General features: G+C 37.4%; 2 protein-coding genes across 6 annotated transcripts; both read left to right on the top strand.

Annotated features, from left to right (window-relative positions):
- The first annotated feature begins 899 nt into the window (after positions 1 to 899).
- On the top strand, positions 900 to 8,997 carry zgc:92594 (uncharacterized protein LOC436996 homolog). Of its 4 annotated transcripts, none has more exons than XM_044183020.1 (8): positions 900 to 1,296; positions 2,455 to 3,129; positions 3,548 to 3,656; positions 4,723 to 4,818; positions 5,532 to 5,765; positions 6,058 to 6,080; positions 6,594 to 6,742; positions 7,490 to 8,997. In XM_044183020.1, the coding sequence occupies exons 2-8, from the start codon at positions 2,489 to 2,491 to the stop codon at positions 7,771 to 7,773; spliced, it is 1,536 nt and encodes a 511-aa protein (XP_044038955.1). In that variant the 5' UTR covers positions 900 to 1,296; positions 2,455 to 2,488; the 3' UTR covers positions 7,774 to 8,997. The 4 variants fall into 4 exon arrangements, with proteins under 4 accessions (XP_044038955.1, XP_044038956.1, XP_044038954.1 ...); XM_044183021.1 differs by having other exon boundaries at positions 2,426 to 3,129; XM_044183019.1 differs by having other exon boundaries at positions 2,364 to 3,129.
- A 757-nt stretch (positions 8,998 to 9,754) lies between these two features.
- Positions 9,755 to 14,769, top strand: mrpl48 (mitochondrial ribosomal protein L48). 2 transcript variants are annotated; one of them, XM_044183017.1, is made up of 8 exons: positions 9,755 to 9,954; positions 10,420 to 10,472; positions 11,362 to 11,393; positions 11,576 to 11,655; positions 12,362 to 12,531; positions 13,599 to 13,701; positions 13,818 to 13,907; positions 14,514 to 14,769. In XM_044183017.1, exons 1-8 carry the CDS (start codon positions 9,934 to 9,936, stop codon positions 14,589 to 14,591), a joined length of 627 nt encoding a protein of 208 aa, XP_044038952.1. In that variant the 5' UTR covers positions 9,755 to 9,933; the 3' UTR covers positions 14,592 to 14,769. The 2 variants fall into 2 exon arrangements, with proteins under 2 accessions (XP_044038952.1, XP_044038951.1); XM_044183016.1 differs by having other exon boundaries at positions 9,756 to 9,954; positions 10,414 to 10,472.
- The last annotated feature ends 5,829 nt before the right edge of the window (positions 14,770 to 20,598 follow it).

Below are 20,598 nucleotides of genomic sequence, written 5' to 3'. Positions count from 1 at the left end.
CCTTGAGTTGTTAGAAGTTCCAGTGATTTCCACTACATGGTTTCATTTAAATAACCATCCAATGTCCAAAGAGGTAAAAGTATCCAATATTTCACAAAATAGAGCAAAAATGATGCCCAAAGTCCAATAAGTGAATATGAATTTGTATAGCAGAACTTTTTTCTTCTTTCCTCTAACGACCTCAAAGATTTATCCGGTGACCCTTTGGAGGGGGCTTGACCTCTAGGTTGGGAAAAACTGGACTAAACTACCTAACTGTATATAAAGTAGTTAAAACTAACTCCACCTCAACCCTCTACAACAGTAAAATGTTACAGACACATTAATGCATCTGTATTAACAATCTAATAATGTCATATAGTAATATATTAGTCACAGGGCTGAAACGAGGACTTTTACTGCGAATACTTACATGCACAACTTTTACTTGTAATTGATTATTTTTACATCACTGTATTGGTACTTTTTAATAACTTATATAATTATGGTGGGCCTGAAATGCAAAACACAACAACACTGGTCAAAACGCAATAATAAAATACAAAACACAACATTTCTAAAACACAACAAAACCGAACAAAAAACGAAAAAACCCACACGATATGTTTATATTACATTTTAGAAAGCACAACAACAAATTAGAAAACATAACAAAAACACAACATTTTAAAAAACAACAAAACCAAAAACACAACAACATTTTAGAAAACACATTAAGAAATGTTGGTGTACTTTGCACCTCAGGGCCACCGTAAGTAATGAATTTAAATACTCCTTCCACCACTGTTAAAGACTGAATAATATTAACAGCAACAGCTTACAACAACACCAGAAAGTTTGCCAACATTCATGTAACAGCGCCCTCAGCGGTCAACTATTTTCACTAATATAATTTAATGACGGAATTTCCGAGTAGCCCTGAAGGCAGCATTTTCTCCGCATCAACCTGCCCAGTATTAGTTAGCCGTCCGTTTGTCTGTCGCACAGGTGTGTGTTGACTCGTCCTTTTGTGTCAAATGTCGAAAACTCCAGATGAAAAACTAAATGCCCGATGACTGGAATATTTCCCCGGACTCCTAAAACAGACGGACTGTTTGCGGACACTGTGGGAACAAAAAACAAAGCAGAGCTAACCGCCGTAACGTTAACATGTTAGCCCCAGCACGACAGGTGCACCGCGGCTTCGAGATTTGAGATTTTAGCCTCATCGTGTGTGATACAGACAGCGTTTAAAGCTCTGGAAATCAGTATTTCAGCTTTGTACGAAGACAACCTATAAGTACCTGCATAATCAGGGTAAGAAGCGTTAACAGCCTGTCTGTCTGTCTGTGTGTGTATTTTGCTTTAGCTCATCACTGTCCCAGCAGGTCAGCCAGGGGGAGATTAGGGTAGCTAACAGGGAGGCAAGTTAGCTAATTGTTGATTGACCCCTTAACCTAACGTTACCAATCGTCAGGAAAAACATGCTAAATAAACGGTGATAGTTTTAATAAAAGGGTAACCGCTTTCAGAACAGCTTCATAGGCCTATGTTATGTGCAAGGCTGACAGGTGGAGGACTGGAAACCACTGCTCACTAACTGGGACACCACCTTTTGTCTCATGTAAACAGCACAGAGCAGGTTGGCAGGTTACTTTGAGGTCATAGCCTTTAAACGGAGTCGAGACTTTTTTTTTATAAAACAAGCTTAACTGAGCAGCAGGACAGCTTTTTCTGGAAGTTGTCGCAAGGCCTGAAGTTACAATATGTTTTACTTTCATTTTTATCCTTATTAATGAAGCACATGCAGGAATAAGGAAGTGATACTGTTGGTGGGTAAATAAGTTTCACATGTTCTCACAAAGTGGTTGAAATAAAACGAAGTAAACTTGGTTACTGAAGGCCTAATCACATTTAGAGCTGCAGCTAACAACTGTTTTTGTTATTGACTCCTTTGCAGATTATTTTCCAGAATGAATCAATTAATTATTTTATTTATAAAAAGTCCAAAATAGTGATTAATGCCACTTATATTTTCCCAATTGCCCAAGGTGATGTATTCAAGTTGCTTGTGTCATCCACCCATCAGTCCAAAACCCAAAGATATTCAGTTTTCTATGTGATATGACAGAGAAAAGCAGCAGTGCAATGAGATAACTTCTCTTATGAATTGGCACTATATAAAAAACAAAACAAATCTTCAGTGAAAAATTGTTTTTTGTTCTTAAAGTTTCAGCAACCTGACATCTACAAAGGGTGAAGTTCTACATCAGGAAATCTGCAGCCTCCTTTCCCTCTCCCCCTCCACCCGTGTTCTGCCTCTCCATCTCTCCAATTATCCCTCTCCTCTCCCTTTTCTTCCCACCTCCATCTCTCTCTTGCAGCCATCTTATCTCCTATCCCCACCACTTCCTTATCGCCTTTTTCCCCTTCTATCCATCCTCAGCTATCTCATCACTTTTTCATCATCTCCAGCTCACCTCTCTGACCTCACAGTCTGAATACGGACATGGCCTCAGCCCAGTTGGAGCAGTCCAGCGTCCTGCAGGAGGAACTCACCTGCCCAGTGTGCCTGGACCTGTACCGCGACCCCTACTTGCTTCCTTGCGGCCACAACTTCTGCAAGACCTGCCTGGACCGCCTAAAGCGGCAAGCGGATAGAGGTCGCTTCCGCTGCCCAGAGTGCCGCGACAGCCACCGGTGTGGCACCAACTTTCAGAAAAACTTCAAACTAGCCAATATTGCTGATGACTACCGTCACCGGCGCAGAGCTACCACTGCAGCTGCTACAGCTTTAAAATCCAGAGAATTGCTGTCATCTTCTCTGGCAGCGCAGCAAGCCAGGAGTGCGTTTGCTGTTCCATGTGACTACTGCCCCTCAGTCGCCGCCGAGGCATCGGGCACCAGTGTTGCCGGGGACGGGTTTTCTGGTGCTTCTGTTTCTCAGGAAGGGGGTGGCAAGCAGGAAGCCGCTGCCGCCGCCGTTGCATCGATGTTTGCGGTCAAGACGTGTCTGAAGTGTGAGGTGTCGATGTGTCAGGAGCATGTAAAGCCACATCTGGAACTGCCGGCGTTCCGCGAGCACCCGCTGACAGAACCGATGAATGACTTCTGGAAGAGGAAGTGCCCAGATCACGATGAGATATACAGGTAGGAGGCACATGTGCACTCATATATTGCTGTGTTAATATTTTCATCTTGTTTTTCTCAATGCCACAAAGTTTTGATCAGGGTTACTGTGATCAGTCATCCACCTATTTGAGTCAGTGAGGGTCAGCTGATGTCTGATATTAACTAGGGATGCTCTCAGTATTGATTCATATACCTCAATCAATCTATACCAAGGTTGCATACTTTTATTCTGTTTCAGTAACGTGCACAAAACCAAACTGAACAAACATTTTTACAATAACCAGTTTCTTTCCACTCCATATTTCTCCAGAAGTGGTTGTATTTTTTGCCGCGTTGGCGCGCCACTTCATTAGGGAGTGCAGTACTGTATTTCAAGATAGATCTGTCATTTATAAGGTTGTTCTGAATCCTGTTTTTATTTGGTGTGCAACTCCAGGTATTACTGCATGGATGACAAGGTGTGCGTGTGCAACGCCTGCACCATAGAAGGAGGACACTCTGGACACACAATCAAGACCCTGAAAAACACGATGAAAGATCTCAAGGTACACTTTTCACTGTCTTCATGGTTCCTACACTGGTTAGAAAATTATGTATTATTATTACTACTATAATGAGACATAATTTAGGAAATTCTCACATCTTTAAAGGTTTTGGAATTGCTCAGAAAGCATAACTAAGGATTTTTCCGTCCCACTGAATCTAAAGGCAGGGTTTTTGAACCCCACCTACATCCCACAGTCATATTTGTGGTTAGGATAGCTGCATTATTCTTCTGAAATTAATTTTCTAACACAAAATCCCTGTATTCTGCGTTTTGTAGCCTACTCCATTTGGTTGAAACACCTTTTGATTGTTTGGCTCACACAAAGTCTTGTGACGAGTCTGGAATCCAGATGAATGAATATTGTCAATGTGTGTACAGCTGTGCGTAAATGAATGAAAGAGTCACATGACTGTGTGGTTTTTCTATGGGAGAGTTAAATCCACTTCCTTTGCTTCCATTCTCCTGAACAGAGTGTGAAGTTGAGAGGCTTCCAGTTCATTGCTATGGATATTCAGTCCAGAAACCTGTTGAATTCAACATGTTGCATCAGATCAATCAGTTATTGACCAATAACCAGTGTCCTTTTCAGCCTAGGCAGTAGGCTTCTAACTTCTCCAGCAATTTTGGTTTGTAATAGACAAACCACGACCACAGGCAATGTTTCTATTGTTTGGCTGATGATTTATGGTAATTTCCTGCTTTCCTGCTTCCTTTCGTAAGATTAAGTTATAAATATTTATAATACTTAAAACTTAATCTTTACTTATGTGTGTGTTTGGGGGGGGGGTTGCAGTATTGGCTCCATGTAAAGTAACATAATCAGAATACTGTTATTACAGTATTATTACTGTTATACTAGCTATTCAATAAAAGGTCCCAAAAACAAAAAAAAACCACAAGAGGTGAGATTATTCACTGGTCGAGGAGTATTTGTCACTGGCACAGTAGTAATCAATCATGCTTTCAGCCCCTACACTGACATATTTGTGTTTTGGACTATTTCACATCTTAAAATCTATTGTGACATCATTACCGTTGTGCACTTGCCTCTTCATGTTTACCAGGGCACGCTGGATAAGCAGCTGTACAGGGTTGAGAGGAAGTACAGCATGGCAGAGAGAAAACTCCAGGAGCAGAAGGAGAAGGAGAGACAGAATAAGGTAAGATGGCACGCATTTGAAGTACAACAGGCCTAACATCTTTGAAAACAGTTATATTAGAATATTTGACCATTTGTGATCATAATTTGCAGTAGTTACAGTGTTTGCAGCTTGAAATTTGAATTGATGGTACTCCTGAGACATCCTGAGCATTGAATACTGGCATACTGAAAACTTCAACAATACCTTGCACTGGTAAAGGGATGAAATGGGACGCAGAGTGTCTCATCTGGATTAAATGCCACTTTTCATGATCTTTTGTTTTTAACTTATAGCATCTTATTTTATTCTTACTCTTTTAGTACTAGATGTAAGCGATGTTCAGTATGTGTATGTGAATTAGGGCTGTAATTACCAAGTATTTTTTCGTGTAATTGACTAATTATTTGGATTATAAAACATCAGAAAACAATGAAAAATGCCCATCACAATATCCTGGAGCCCAAAGTGAAGTCATCGAACGCCTTGCTTTGTCCAACCTAAAGTCTAAAACCACAAACTTACATTTACAGTAATGTAAGACAGCATCAAATTCTCACGTGAGAGCCTTTTTCCTTAAAAAATGACTTATGAATTAATAATTGATAATCCAAATATTTGCGTTTTCTGTCATTCGACTAATCTCACACTGTATATTTCCCGAAACAAATGCCGTCATCTTGATGACATCCTGTGTTCTTTCTCTTTTCCTCCTTATCACCTCCCTCATCTAGAAGTTTATGGATGACTCTGAGCAGGGCTTGACCAGGCTGGGTGAGGAGATGAAGGCCAAAGTACTCCGCTTCGTCACCAGATTGCGGGAATGCACACGCACTCACTGTGACACCAACGGGCCTGCGATTCAGAAGAACATCTCCAGGATCTGCCAGGACCAGGCCCGTCTCCAGGAGGTCCGCTGTGGCATCGAAAGCCTCATGGCGGAAAACGACCCTTTCCGCTTCATCGAGGTGAGACTCATCGCTCAGCACTGTCAGGCTGTAATATCTTCAGCTTTAGAACAAACGGCAACAAAAACTATGGCTACTTTATTTTTGTAATACATAAGTATATTACAAAAACAAAAATATAATTTGAAGTTGACATTTGTAATAGATTCCCAATCAGAATTGCCCCTTGTGCATAGGGCTGCACCAATAAATTACTACTATGACTTAGTTTTATGGCTGCAATTTGGCTGATTTTGGAAATCTACTGAGTATATTTTGTGTGTCCAAACATATGTTTTTGTACCTTTTTCAGGCTTACAAGACAACAGGAAAACAGTAAGTACTGCTCTAATATTTATTCAGGACTGCAACTGACAGTTATTTTCATTATCGATTAATCTGCTAAATATTTTCTTGATTGATTGATTTATCATTTTGTCTATAAAATGTCAGAAAATAGTTTAAAGTGCCCGTTTAAATTTCCCACAGCTCAAAGTGATATATTTTGATCGTTTTTTTTATTTGACCAACAATCCAAAACCCATAAATATCGAGTTTACTGTCATATATCACAAAAAAATCAAATCCATTTGACATTTGAGAAGCTGTAACCAGCATGTTTGCTTAAAAAATTAATAAAACAATTAATAATTTATCAAAATAGAAACCGACATTTTCTGTTCATAGACTAATTGTTGAAGCTCTATATTTATTACATGTGTATAGATTAAAAAAATGGAACAAAATTAAAAATGTTGAAATTTGGAATCCAATATAAAAAAAGCCTTAATCCAGTGTGTGTGTGTGTGTGTGTGTGTGTGTGTGTGTGTGTGTGTGTGTGTGTTTTAGGTGCCGTAGGCAACTAAGAAAAAACATGTTCTACCCAGAATACGTCGACATGGAGACGGAGGTTCTTGGAGTGATGATGGAAGAAGAAATGAGAAAATTCCTTGATGAGGAACTACCGTGTCACATTGTTGCTGTCATTAGTACCGTGTGTAAGGAGTTTTCATTCATTAAATCATCTTCAAATGTGTGTCCTAAATGCTGTCATCAACATGAGCTGTGATCAAAGATATTGCTTGATATTCTTCATTGATCTCATTAGATTCAAATTAAACTTGACATGTTTTGAATGTTCAAGCGTGTTATTTTCAAGCAGCATTAGTAGATGTTTTGGGGGCAGGAGGAAAAAACTGAAAACAGAACACTGACAAATTATCACCTTTTATAAAGTTGTTATAGTGACCTTGTTAGCAAACAGTTGCCTACATCCTGCAGACATGGAGCAACATTAGCATTAATTCTGACTCATGTTCCTGTCCATCTGATAAATGTAAGTTCAGTATTCACTCTCTTTTTAGCTCTGTTTTGGTCTCCACCAACTCCTGATGAGCTGCTAAATGCTACACTGTGTTCACCAGCTAGTCGCTAACTGTTTCTGTCTGCCGTTTGGTGCTGGACTGGTAGGATACAGAGGGTTTTTAGAGCTTTTTTGCTGGTTACAGCTGCCTGCTGAACTGAACTGGCCAGAATACCAAAAACAATGTGTTTAATAGCGCTAAAACGCTCCAAAGAGCTGATGGGAACTGCAGAGTTGCTGATCATTCTCTGTAGGTTTTTCACTACGAGCAACCCCTTTCACATAGAAATGGAATATAAAAATATTGATATGTGCAATTTCAAGGTATCATATTTCATGTTAACGTAAGAGTAAACATTTTTTCATTCTGTCCACCCATCAGGTCAGCTTTCAGATCTTGAGGAGGAAGAGGAGGAGGAGCAGGAGGAGAATGAGGAAGAGACTGTGGAGGAGGACGATGATGACGACGACGACGACGACCTCGATGACAGCAGCGTGGAGGAAATGAGGAGTGAGGGGGAGGAGGAGGAAGATGAGGATGAGGAAGATGAGGAGGAAGGACATGACCAGAGTGAGCTGGCTGATGATCTTTACAGCCCGGAGGAGGAAGAGGAAGAAGAGGACGAGGATGGAGAAGAGGACGACGAGGAAGAGAGAGGGGTTTAACCGAGGACGTGATTTTTTTTTACATATATTACACCTATTAAAGCACTTTGGATTTGATCCGTAACTGGGGTTGAGTGCAACAGATGTTAAACATCTGTTTTAGTGTTGCACCCATCTTCTCTTTGAATGTCCCATGTACAGTTAAGAGCTCTAGCAGCTACCACATTTTGCCTCAAACGCTGAGATGACATACTGGATGATAACAGAGCTTTGATTCAGCTGGATTTAAAACTAACTGTGCACTGAGAATCTCATGCGAAGAGAATCTCAATGTGAACCTCATGCTAAACCTGTGTTGCATACCGCTAAACTTAATGAAGGTGCTTTATATTAGAAGCCGTTTGCTGTATATGTACACACACGGATGTGAATGTATAATGACAGAATGTGGCTGGAAGGACTCAAACACTTCAAACTGAATTTGACAAAACATCTGCAAGTCTGTGATGCCAGAGTTTCTACCATTTTGCTAAACATTTTACAAAATGTGAGGAATTTGCCTAAACAGTATTGACAGATGTGATCTAATTTGTTTTAAGAACTTTCACCTGTTCACCTGAATTTTTGATACAACAGGTGCTATGCATAGAGAACTTCTGAAATAATTTTCCTTAAATGTTCTAAGCATATATAAGAAAATATTTGAATTCCTTGAATTTCCCAGTTTTCCATCACCATAGAAAGCCTTTTGATCAGTACCTTTGTAAACAGGCCAAGATTTTGGCAATATAATTGACCTGAAGGAGAGTGAACACGCAAGGTTAGTAACAATCTACTTGAATGAGCCCTGCGTGTATGGATTGTTGTGATTGTTTCATTCGTGCTAGAGTTAAACATTGCAAGCCAAAGAGTGAGGATGGGCGTGTGTGTGTGTGCATGGATACTTTGAAAAGTTTGTTTGCTTGGCATGATGTTAGAAAAAGAAATGCAATGTGTTTAACAGTTGACATAGGCTACAGGTTGACTTTGCTTTTCATAGTTGTGCTTTAAAAGTAGTTCATGCATTGTTTAAAAAAAGTCAAATGTTCCTATGCACAAGTTCATACATTATCCTCAAAATATCAGTTTCAGGTGATGAGGAATTTTGCACTTTACTACAACAAATGCTATGTTAGGCCTGAAATATTTAAATGTTAAAAGTCAATTTTTATTTTGATACAAGTGATTTTGTGAGGGGCCAAACTAAAATAATTAATACATAATAATAAAGCCTGTTGAAATGTGCACAGTTGTGTTGTTGGTCTTTTATGAAAAACACTAGTGTACATGATTTAACTTAAGTTAGATTTGGTCTACAGCAGGGCAGAGAAGAAGGGGTTGGAAGCCAAGACCTAGATTTAAATACTTAAAATTGTTTACTACACTTTAGAAAAGAGTTTGCCTGATAATCAGACTGAATTGCTATTTCATTTCCTTTAACTTAAAAACAGATGTGGGAATTGATTCAGAAAGTTGTCAGGAACTAGGCTAGAAAAGTCCCAGTGACATCATAATAATAATAATAATAATAATAAATAAGAATAATCATTTAAACATTTTAGATTACAAATAAATAAAATAATACAAAAGTAAAAAACAATAAATTACGATAATTAAGATAATGGTAAGATAAAAATATAGTGGGATAAATATATAAGACATAGAAGAACTGGAAAACTAAAGCATTAATTAATGGATTTTAATACGTAAAAGAGAGGTTTTAAGAAGGGAACTGTCATTTCATTAAAAAAAAAATCTAAACTTGTAATTTTCCTGGGATGACTGGGCATAGGACATCACTGGGCCAACATCAGCCTAACTTAACAGCATTCATTTCTGCAGTGTGCTGCCTCACAGTTACTACATTTTAACACACACAAATACATATACTATTATATAATATAAATATCATTACATGCTGTAATCAAAGTTAGAAAGCCCGAAAGTTATTTATGCCAATTGTGTTTCTTGTCCCGGAACGTTTGTTACGGCGTGTTCAAACTACGGACACTAAACACGACGGAGTAGCTTCCTGTGAGCACTTCCGGTGTTAGTTACAGCACCGGTCAGTGCATGGTTTTTGGATGTTTTTAACTGTAGTTGCATGTAGCTAACTCGCCGAATCACACCGCATACCCAGTGAGTGTTTTTCGGTAAACACAGACAAAGAGAGGTTAAGCTATGAATCCTGTCTTTCGAAAGGTAATTTTTGTTTTCTCCGCTAAATGTTTAGTTTCTTCACAGAGGTCATATAGCATTGATTAGCTATGTCAACTCCATTGACAGTGTTTTGTATCGCTGCTACGATACCATTAGTCAAAGTTACTGTAAAGGCAGGATGAGCCTTTATTGGGCGTTTTAACAGTTTTTCCCTTCTGTGTGTGGAGGTAGACAGTTGGCAGGTGTGCTTTGGCAGAAAGTAGTTCCCAGTAAAACTTCTCACAATGTAGTTTGTGAATTATCATCATCGTCATTATTATTCTGTTTTGGAAAGAGAACTTTCAGTTAAGATTTTCATGTGCAAAGAAAATAAAATTTCACTTCAGGTTTTTACAGCCTTATAGATTGACTTGACTGTATTCAGAACTAGTAATATGTTACAAGAATATTTATTAACTTATGCTGTAAATATGGAAGATGATCTCATTGTATTTCGTCCAGTTGCAGGTTTCTGTCACACAACAGGCATTTGTGTTAAATCAAGCACTTACATTATGCCGGTAAGTCTTTGTATTGCTTTTTAAAATTCTCATACCTCATGTTGGCCTAACTGAAAGCTTTATTGTAAAGGTGAGATGATTGTAGTCCTTCATAACAACAACGACGACAGAGCCTCAGGTTCAAAAAGTCTGCTTTTTATTCACTCTAAAACCTAAAAGAATATATTACGACCTGGATATTATTTCACAGTTTTGGCCATTTTTTTTGTTTATGATATATATATGTTAGCCTACATGGTACATATTCTTTATTATTTTCTTATAATTTTTTTTATATTCTTTATTATCTTGTTGTCAATTTTATATTTTACATTTATGATTCTTGACCTGCAGTACTTGCTTTATCTTTCTTTATGTCTCTACTGTGTTTATTGTTTTGCATCAAAATACCAAAGTAAATTCCTTGTATGTGTAAACCTACATGGCAGTAAAGCTGATTCTGATTCTGACATTGCTGCAACGAAGTCCGATGGGGCAAGAAAAGTGCTGTCAGATGATCATACAGGTTGAAAACAAGCCAAAAGTTTAACCAGATTATCTAAACCACTTTATTTGGCGGTAAAACAGAAAGTGAGAGCACCTGAAATGCCTGATTGTCTGACTTCCCATTTTTCTTGGCCCGGTCAAACTTCTTTTTAGTGATGTTGCTGAATTTCCAGATCTCAGCAATTAACTTAGTAAGTACAACGTAATTATTACCAATATGAGGAATGAAAAATACTAATAAAATAAGACCCAAGTTGTACTAAACCGGAACTATCCTGTAAGTTGCAGCTGTACAACCAGTAGTTGTTTACTTAGGTCTAATTTACCTAAAGTGACCTTGGTGATATGAATCCTCTCTTCCTAATACTGTTTCTGACTAATACTTATACTGTTGTATTTAAAGGGCCACACCATCCATCCGGCATCCTGTTTGGGGTAAGTATTTAAAAGACCACTATGAATAAAACACTTGTCCTTTGCATGTAAAATACTGTATTTGTGTGTTACTGCTAACAGACAAACTCTCGCCTGTTAAATTTATCTTGCACATACCAGGGTGTGTGTCATGTGTATACAGAATATGTATTTAAGTGGACAATTTTTCTCTTCATCCACAGCTTCTGTAAACGAAAGACAATACAAATCCATGCCAACCCACGGGATTGGGAGGTGGAGACATCTTTTACCTAAAGAAGCGGTAAGCTGCAAAGCCTGCCTCTTAATGAGCTGTAAGTGTGTGGCTGAGATTAGGCAGACTCATTTTAGAGAATTCAGTAACTGGAAGGCCAGATTTAAAATAACTTCTAATTACTACAGAACTACATTTGCAAAGTCAACATTCAAGCTTCAAGGTACCCAGAAAATAAAACCATGATAAAAACAACATAAAACTAACAAGTACCCACTCAAAACTCCTACTTTTAGATTTTAGGCTATAGTAACTATATTTAAGTTTTAGATTTTTGACACAAACAAGCCCAATGGTACATAAAGGGTTGTGTTTATGGTTATTTTAGAAACATCTTATGGTGAAGAAACATGAATAGATTCATGAAATTGTCACATTTTATTTCTTGCTACTGCTGCATTTGATTAGTTTACTGATAGGTCAATAGGGCATGCAATAGGTCAAGCCAATTGAGGTTTTTAAGAGTGCCCTCTGCTGGACCACATGGCAAACTACTTCACATGCTCTATTGCACTTATAGACTGTAAGTTTTGAATTTGAACAGGTCGAATCTTTAATTTATTTCCATATTTGAATGAAATTTCGAAATAAAAAGTGACAACCCTAGCCTGCCGTATGTCTAATCTGGACAAAAGACATAAAATTACTGGTTTTAATAACGTCATAAATGGCTGTTAGAGAGTGTGTCATGTATTTTTTTATTTTTTATTTTTAGCCGAAGAAAAAGAAAGACAAACACCAGATGAAACAGATCATAGCAGCGACGGATACAGCGTACGGCACTCTGAATGTCAAAGTGTCGGGTTATGACATGACAGTGGTGGAGCACTACTCCCAGTACATCCACAACCTCTGCAACTGGCTCGGCATCAAAGTGGCAGAAAGGTGAGGATATTTAGAAAGACATAAAGGTATATGTGAGGTTTTTTTTTTTTTACCAATGACGTCAGCAGGTAACAATTACCACAAAGTTTATACGTGGATATGGGATGGAAATCATGTGAGGTTCGCTGGAAGATATGTGTTGCTCAGTTATGAAATTGGTTACTTCATGTGGAAGAAAGCAGACTTTCTTTTAAATTATTGGCTTTTAGTCAAACGACGTGTGTGCGCTGTTCTACAACTATGGGTTTGGTGAAGCATTTTTTAATAATGAAAAGTTAGCTTTGAACAAAGAATACAATAAATAGCATAGGGAACTATGTTGCATATAACTGATCTAAAAAGCAAAAATCTTTTTGTTTCCAGCAGCTCCTTACTGTTGAGACTGTACATTTTCTTTTCTATTGTCTTTTTTTTTAACTTTGTTTAGTAAGATAAAAACTGAAATTACTTCTGCTGTGTTTCACATATGAAGCATCTTACTACTTGGAGAAAGGCTGGGAGACGAGAAAAAAGCTCTTCATCTGGATGAAATGTTCTTTTTGGTGTACATTTAATTTGAAATTATTCCACATAAATATGTCATTTGATGTCATATAGAAATACTTATAATGTTGAAACTAATGTTTGTTTTTTGTTGTTTTGTTTTTCTGTGTATTTATTACCGGAAGATGCATGTTTTGCAAAATAGCTGTGTCTTGTATTCCTTTAAGGGATGGGACAGGTGTGTCGGATCATAACTCTATGAAAGAATCAAGAAATTCCACACACTGTCGATCACTTGTACGCATTTCAGTCCTCAGACCTGAAATTCATACAGGCAAACAGCACTGGTACTATATTGTATATATGTCAACATAGATTAAGGTCAATGAGCTCTAAGCAAGAATATTAAGTTTACAATTGTCAAAAGATAAACTACATGGACACATCATCCGGTAAAATACTTCCATACACGAGGCTGAATCAAATAGAAATCAAAAACTTCCTTGATGTGTCCGTGTCATCTTTGCAGCACAGTAGAAAAGATGCTTTGATGATCTTTTTTTATTGCTGTTTTTCACATGCAGCTATGCTTTGCCAACCAAGAGCACAGAGGTAATGCTAATGCAAGAGCAAGGCACCAAGATGTACGTTGATGCCATCCTAAAGACTCATGAGCGAGTCGTCCAGGTAAAACTTATCTCCTTGTAGTCTCCTTTTAACTTGATAACTGCATGCTTTGTTAGTTTCCTGACGAGTTTTGAAGACCTGATTTATTGAACCGTGTCATTTATCTGTTTGTCTAGTTGAGCAGTCTGAACGCCGCATTGTGTCCCGTTTTCATGGACGTTCTTTTAAAGAATCAACCAGAGGGAGTTCAACTCTCGGTGAAGGAGGTGAGTTAGCATGATGACATCTCTGCCACATTATACGGAAGCATGTTTTGAATTTTTTCCAGACCAGGAAAAGATGTGGAAAATCAGACATATCTAAATAGTTTTGGAAATTCCTTGAATTTTTTCCCCCCATTAACCTGTATTGGAATTCAGGTTAGGTTAATTTAGGTTGTTGATCAGTTAGTTACACTAAATGGCCACATGCATGGACACCCAAACATTACACCCATATGATTGTTGAACATCTTATGGAATACACTTTTGTACGCAAGGAGGACTGTGGATTTTGTCAAGTCAGGTGTGTCCACATACTTTTGGCCATATAGTGTATATGAATAAGAACCCAAATAAAACACCTATTCATTGTGAAAGCCCTGACTGGTTTAACTAACACAAGTCTCCATTAAAGTCAGCCAAAATACCATTTTATCAGGGGCGACGTCTGTCCTGGTAAATATTCTGTTGAAAATATTTATCAGAATTAATAAATATATGCGACCTTAAAGTAAAACAGGACTACCATCTTGTGAGTATTTAGTTTAACTGAGTGTTTAACATAAGTAAGTAAAGATCTCTCCACATCTCCCCTCCCTGTTTTCCTCTCAGCACACCGAGGCTGATTTCCAAGCACGGTTCAAGGGCCGTCCAGAGCTGGATGGGCTCATCGCTCAGATGAGCCAATAGGACCTGTGGACCACAGACGTTGCACCTCGTTAGCAAGGAATACCTGTTAGATTTTGTTTATTTATTCCCTGGCATTCCTCAGTCGAATGCTGTTAAAGGTGATCATTTGCATTGAAATAACTACATATTCATTGACATTCTTTTGTGAATAAAACCCTGTCTATTTTTTCCAATTTAAGATATGTCGTATTTATTGCTTCAATTCTGTTCCTTTATTGTAAATGTTATGCACAAAAATTATGAATACATGCTTTTACTGGGAAATTAAAAATGTATTCTTAATACATTATAGATAATTTGCTGCCTACGACAGAGGCTCTGAAAATGGAAAGTAAAACGATTATTTAAAACTTAATCTCCACTATGTTATGCAGATTTTTATGCCATTGCTCTCTTGAGAAAACATACATCTTTGTTTGTATAGCACAGTTTATACAAAAAGATGCAACAGAATGAGCATCACAAAAGATAAAAAATACACAGAAAAACAAAAAAGTAGCAACATTAAACAGTTTTTTTAAAAAAAAGACAACAAATATCCTAAATAAATAATGCTGTGGTTGAGGAAATATAGTAAAACATTTTCTGGTCCACACCAATATATGCAAAATAAATCTGTAGAAAAGGAAGTGAATCTAACAACTTATTTACAAGACAAGTTAAAGTGGAGGACAGAAGTTTCACAAGGAAAAACAAAAAGAGGATCAAAATAATTCACCAATTTTAGTTAAAAACTATCTTGATCATACAAATCTATAATAATTTTTGTGATTGATTAAAAAAAAATGCATTATTGCTTCTTGTGGTAAAACATTTTAATTAGAGAACTTGTTCTTCCTTCCTTCCTTAAAGCTGCATTTATTGATACAAATGTTTTGGCCCCCAGGGGGCAGAAAAAACAAATCAAGCTGATGGATGCAAAATATCACCATATACTATCTGCCCTATGAAATTGTTGTGGCCAATGTGTAAGCAGACAGCTTCTTATTTACACATGCTGCAAGTAGAGTACAGTGGGTTTATCAGTTCCTTTGGTTGTAAACGGCTACTTAAGACTTAAAGATGCTGTAAATGTGCCTGAAAACCTAACTGATGATCTAATAGAGGCACAAAATCTCTGTAGAGCTGCAGAGTTGGGTGTTAATTCAAGTTTTGGCACTATTAATAATCTTTTTTGTCTTCCTGTACATTTGCATTGGTCTCAGTGTTAAACTATTGAGCAGTATTCACTTAAATATGAAAAAGATCAAAAAAGGAAAATAAGTTATAATGGATTTTTGAGACTGTGATTGATGATTGATTTTAAAAATCCAATGCAATATTTTCATCGATTATTGAGCTCTGACCAAGTTATGTACTGAGCGATACTTTTTACAATTGAAAAATAAACTTGTCAGTGCTCTCTGGTGGACAAACTATGCCATGGAGACACTGTTTTCTGAATGACCTTAACTCTATCTATGGCATTTTTGAACTGCAATTTTGTGTCATTTATCGGCAGGCATATATACGATATATCTGCAATAAGCAACTATCAGCTGATTTATTGGTCTTGCTCTAGTACTTAGATTCAGCTAAACTTCTTTCTCTTAAGTGTATGAAAGAAAATATTAAAGTGCAGTATGTCCCATAGCCTGAATATATACAAAGGCTTTGAGTGGTCAAAAGACTAGAAATGCGCTATACAAGTACAGTCCATTTACCATTCACCATGCAAACATGTCTGAAATTTTGGAGTTGTGCAAAAAAAGTGTACAAATTTGGTGATGAGAAAAGGGATGGATCAATATGTCTTTGCATGTTGTAAAATGCTGATTAAGTTTTTGTCTTTTACATTGCATGACATCTTACCTACACAGAGCCAGTGTGGCAGATGCACCTCCTCTAACTTTCCAGCTGTGTCGGTGATGCCCAGTAGGGGTCCTGCTGGCATGTAATTCATGCATGCAGGCCTGTCCCTGAGTTCCTCCCATGAGCAAAACTGGTATCTGAAGCTGACTGCTTCCTTACAAACCCAGCGCAGGGCAGACACGCTGCATTCATAGTGACCTGCCTCAGACTGTAGGCTGAAAAAGTGTGATGCAATTTGAATTTTGGAATAGTAAGCCAGGGGAAAGAAACTACAGTTATTTATAGAAAGACACAAGTAATATCTAATCAGTCAGTAAAAATCATTTAAATGTTAAAACACATTCATTTTGATAGCTTCAAGAAAACTCCCTCAGATGTTACCGCAAGATGTTATTTGCAAGACGTGGGCTTGTTGATCCCGAGCTTTGATTTTATCTCACCAAAGATTGGTTCTGAATGCAATTATTTTAAGAAGAAAAAAAGATTGATAACATTTGCAAAAATGTGATTATTTTTGCAGGAGTGTTAAAAAGATTGGTGGTTGTGGTTATTTTTTAGCTATAGGTTTTAACCTCTTTCACTGTGTTGACTACAGCTTCAAATTCATGCCAATGAATGGAATCCCGTTTCAGAAGACTATACATTTTTGATAATCAGAGTTCAGCTATTTTACAGACATATATAACATTTATATGAAAAACATGAATAAAAACAAAAAACTTACTATAGCACCACCAAAAGGTTCAATCTTCAACTTTCCAGAAGGCCCTTTGACATTTATGTGCTCTTAATGATATATGTCATTAATCATTGCATATGGTAACAAAGCAAAATAGTACAACACATTTTATAGCACTGCTCCAGTATGACAGCAATGTATTATACACTCTGGATGTCTGAAAAATAGAGCATCACTGCACTGCCTCTGCTTCTTTCACTCATGCAGTAAAAACAATGAAAATGTATGTACGTGTTTTAAGCTGTCATATGATTAACAATTGTAAGTACTGTATATATACATTTCAGATTTGGTTTAAAACATTGGTGATGTCTGAAATACTAAACAACTGTTTCAGTTGTCATACTTTGAGGCTAATTTCTCAGCATGAGCCAACACAGAAAAAAAACAATATTTAAAACCAACCATCCACTAGCATACTAACAAGACTGAGAATCTACAGCCAAAGTGTTTAGTTTCCAGTTTCTGGAAACGTTTAAATGATTAATTTCATTGTTTGTGTCTTATTTTTAATATACCTGCCCAGGATACTGAGTAGATTATCCTGCTGAAATAAAACAAAGTGAATTGTTTAATTCTTATGAATAAAACTAAACACATACTTACACTTTCTCTGACCAAATCTCAACCTCTTCTCTCCGCCATGGTCAACCCTGGGAGAATACACAAAGTCAGACCAACATATTCTCTTTCATAATAGAAACACACTAACTAGCTATTAATTTTAAAACGTAGTCATAACTGCTGTTCAATGTAAAACAATATCCATAAAATTGTTACAAAGGATGTGTGTCAGCTCTCAGCATTGTTTGAGAAGGTGTGTCTCTCTACCTGAGAGTTTCCAGTGTCCAGTGTGGATCCTCTAGTCCAGCAGAGAGCAGCTTTGTTGCCCATGATAGTGTTTGACTGACATTTGGAAAGTGGAAGTTAGTTAGCCTAACTTACTGATGTTATCATTGATTCTCACTAGACGTTACTTTTGGTTCATGTTATGTCAGCACCAGCTGAGTCATCCGCAGTTGTTGCACACTCAGTGCTGTGTTCGTCATGCATTATAGAAAGGAGGTGGTCTAGTTAGCGTTGATTGTCTCTCTTTCACTGGTCCAGTTGTGGTGGCAGCAAATAACCAGACTGTGAAAACTCACAGCAATGAGTAGTAGTAGTAGCAGAGTCACAAAGTAACAGCACTCAAATCACAGATGGGACTGACAGCAAAAAGCAACAGGTAACAAAGTCAACCCCTCAGCTGGTTAACTGTCTGTGTGCCACTGCAACTGATATTAAAAACTATCTTTAGTGCCAACCTACACAGATATTGGACCAATCAAATTACAGTACCAACAGTGTCAGTCGGACCCAAAAATTCAAGCCCCCTGGCATATATATAGTATATAGTATATAGATATTTTTTTGGTAATTACAATTTTGACCGAATAAGTACATAAGTCAAAACAAACACCATATATAATGTATGCTATACATGCTGATTTCTCAGAACATTTTTATAATTTCAGTTCGACATTAACAGGAATCCTGACTTTAGTGTGCCGAGCCAACGGTCTGGATTACTCTATATGAATTGCAATTGTAAATGAATGAAAATGTAAGATGGCTTCAAAGTCAAAATCAGTTAAAAACAACAAAACTGAACCTACCTGAGAGTTTCAAGTCTACAGTTTGGACTCTCCGGTCCAGCAGAGAGCAGCTTCACTCCTGAATCCTCCAGGTCGTTGTTACTCAGGTCCAGCTCTTTCAGACTACATAACGGGGAGCTGAGAACTGAGCCTACAGTGATGCAGCTTCTCTCTGTCAGGCTACAGCCATTCAACCTTCAAGGAGATGTACCTATGAAAATGTTACTCACTAATGTTTAATTTGTTTGGTATGTGTGGTATGGTAAGCTCTTGTTTCATTAAAGTGCTTGAGAGAATTTCATTTCTAGCAAAATGTAAAATTAAAGCAGCAACAGATCTGTTTCTTGAATGAGTCAGAATGAATACTGGATACCCCACTCTCCTGGGAGACTCTGTGGAGAACACATGACGGACCAAGTCAAGTTATGTGCCACACACACGTAAACATGATAATGGTAGTTGTTTGTATTTTGTATCAATTACAACTCCTTTTTTTTTTTATAATAAAACAAAAATTACCATTAGTTACTTTAAACTCTTAAACTTTGGATTGCTTCGTGTGGGGTTGAAAAAAAGAGGTTCATCTTGCAACATGGATGCATGTCTGGATACAAGAGGGTCTTATCTCTTTGTCCCACAAAAAAACATGGGATTTCAGAATCAGAATCAGAAATACTTTATTGATCCCCGAGGAGAAACTCTTTTGTTACAGCAGCTCACTATTACGTCAATGCACACAGGAATAGAAGTACTAAGCAAAATTCAAATTTAAAGTCTTGCATTGTTTTTTTTACAATCAAACACAAGCATTTGACAATATATACATAATAGTGATGTACTTGCAATTTCAGCAGTGGTGTAATATCTAAAAAATGATATTCAGATCAGTGCTATGTATTTCGCCTGACCAAATGTCGATTTGACCACTTTTCCAATTTCGCACCTTATATTAATTATTTGTGGATTTCACTAGTTTTCAGATGGCTTGGAGGCACCTTTCAGCCCATAAACAATATGTGTCACTTTAACAAGAGAAAATGCTTCAAGAATGAGGTCAAATTGATATTTGGGTAAGTATTTCGAGTAAACTTTCCCACTTCCAATAAAGAGCAGCGCAAAATTGTCTCTTGTCAGGGATCGCATCCCACACAGTAGACGAGCCAATGCCAAACAGGGCTAGGACGTTTTTAGCTATTTTAACTAACTTTAAGGATTTACCAAACACAGTGGCATTTCTCAGAGTCATATAGTTTAAGTAACTTCAAGTAAAACACGTTGAATATTTTAAAATGACCATGGCTTTATCTTCAGTTGACATCTGTTTTGTCCAAAGAGGTGTGGGACTTCCTCAAACTCACATTTCTTCAAAGCAAACTCACACTTTTACTTTTACAGTCTTGTCATCTGAGTGGACCTTTGCCCTGAACCAAGCCTGTCAGGGTGCACTTCCTCCAGTCTGCTAAACAAGTGAAGTAAATGATGTTACCGGGAATAGAAGTAGGTCATATATGTATATATATATATGGCAAAAAAATGTCTTTAGGCTGCATGTAGACTAGATTCATAAAATCTATGGATGGTTCATTGTGTCAGTATTCTCCAGGAGTTGGGGGACAGTGAAAATGAAATCTATCTATTTGAAACTTAATTAGTGTGGATTTGTCTGAACTGGTCAGTGACACAATGAGGCTAAATACCCAATAAAAGCAGTATCAAATAAAAAACATTATATCACTTCCTACTATTCCAGGAAAAGGATGCTCTCACAAAATAATAGACAGCA

Source organism: Siniperca chuatsi, linkage group LG22 (assembly GCF_020085105.1).
Source record: "Siniperca chuatsi isolate FFG_IHB_CAS linkage group LG22, ASM2008510v1, whole genome shotgun sequence".
Classification (NCBI taxonomy): domain Eukaryota; kingdom Metazoa; phylum Chordata; class Actinopteri; order Centrarchiformes; family Sinipercidae; genus Siniperca; species Siniperca chuatsi.
This window is presented reverse-complemented; position numbering and strand designations above follow the sequence as displayed.

Bases quoted from the DNA above. Each gene is read 5' to 3' on its own strand.
- mrpl48 (XM_044183016.1), top strand. From the start codon at position 9,934: ATGAATCCTGTCTTTCGAAAG. The intron at 9,955-10,413 runs GTAATTTTTGTT...TATTTCGTCCAG, and splicing joins TGAATCCTGTCTTTCGAAAG to TTGCAGGTTTCTGTCACACA. The intron at 10,473-11,361 runs GTAAGTCTTTGT...TTGTATTTAAAG, and splicing joins CAAGCACTTACATTATGCCG to GGCCACACCATCCATCCGGC.
- zgc:92594 (XM_044183020.1), top strand. From the start codon at position 2,489: ATGGCCTCAGCCCAGTTGGAGCAGTCCAGCGTCCTGCAGGAGGAACTC. The intron at 4,819-5,531 runs GTAAGATGGCAC...TCCCTCATCTAG, and splicing joins AGAAGGAGAGACAGAATAAG to AAGTTTATGGATGACTCTGA. The intron at 6,081-6,593 runs GTAAGTACTGCT...TGTGTGTTTTAG, and splicing joins TACAAGACAACAGGAAAACA to GTGCCGTAGGCAACTAAGAA.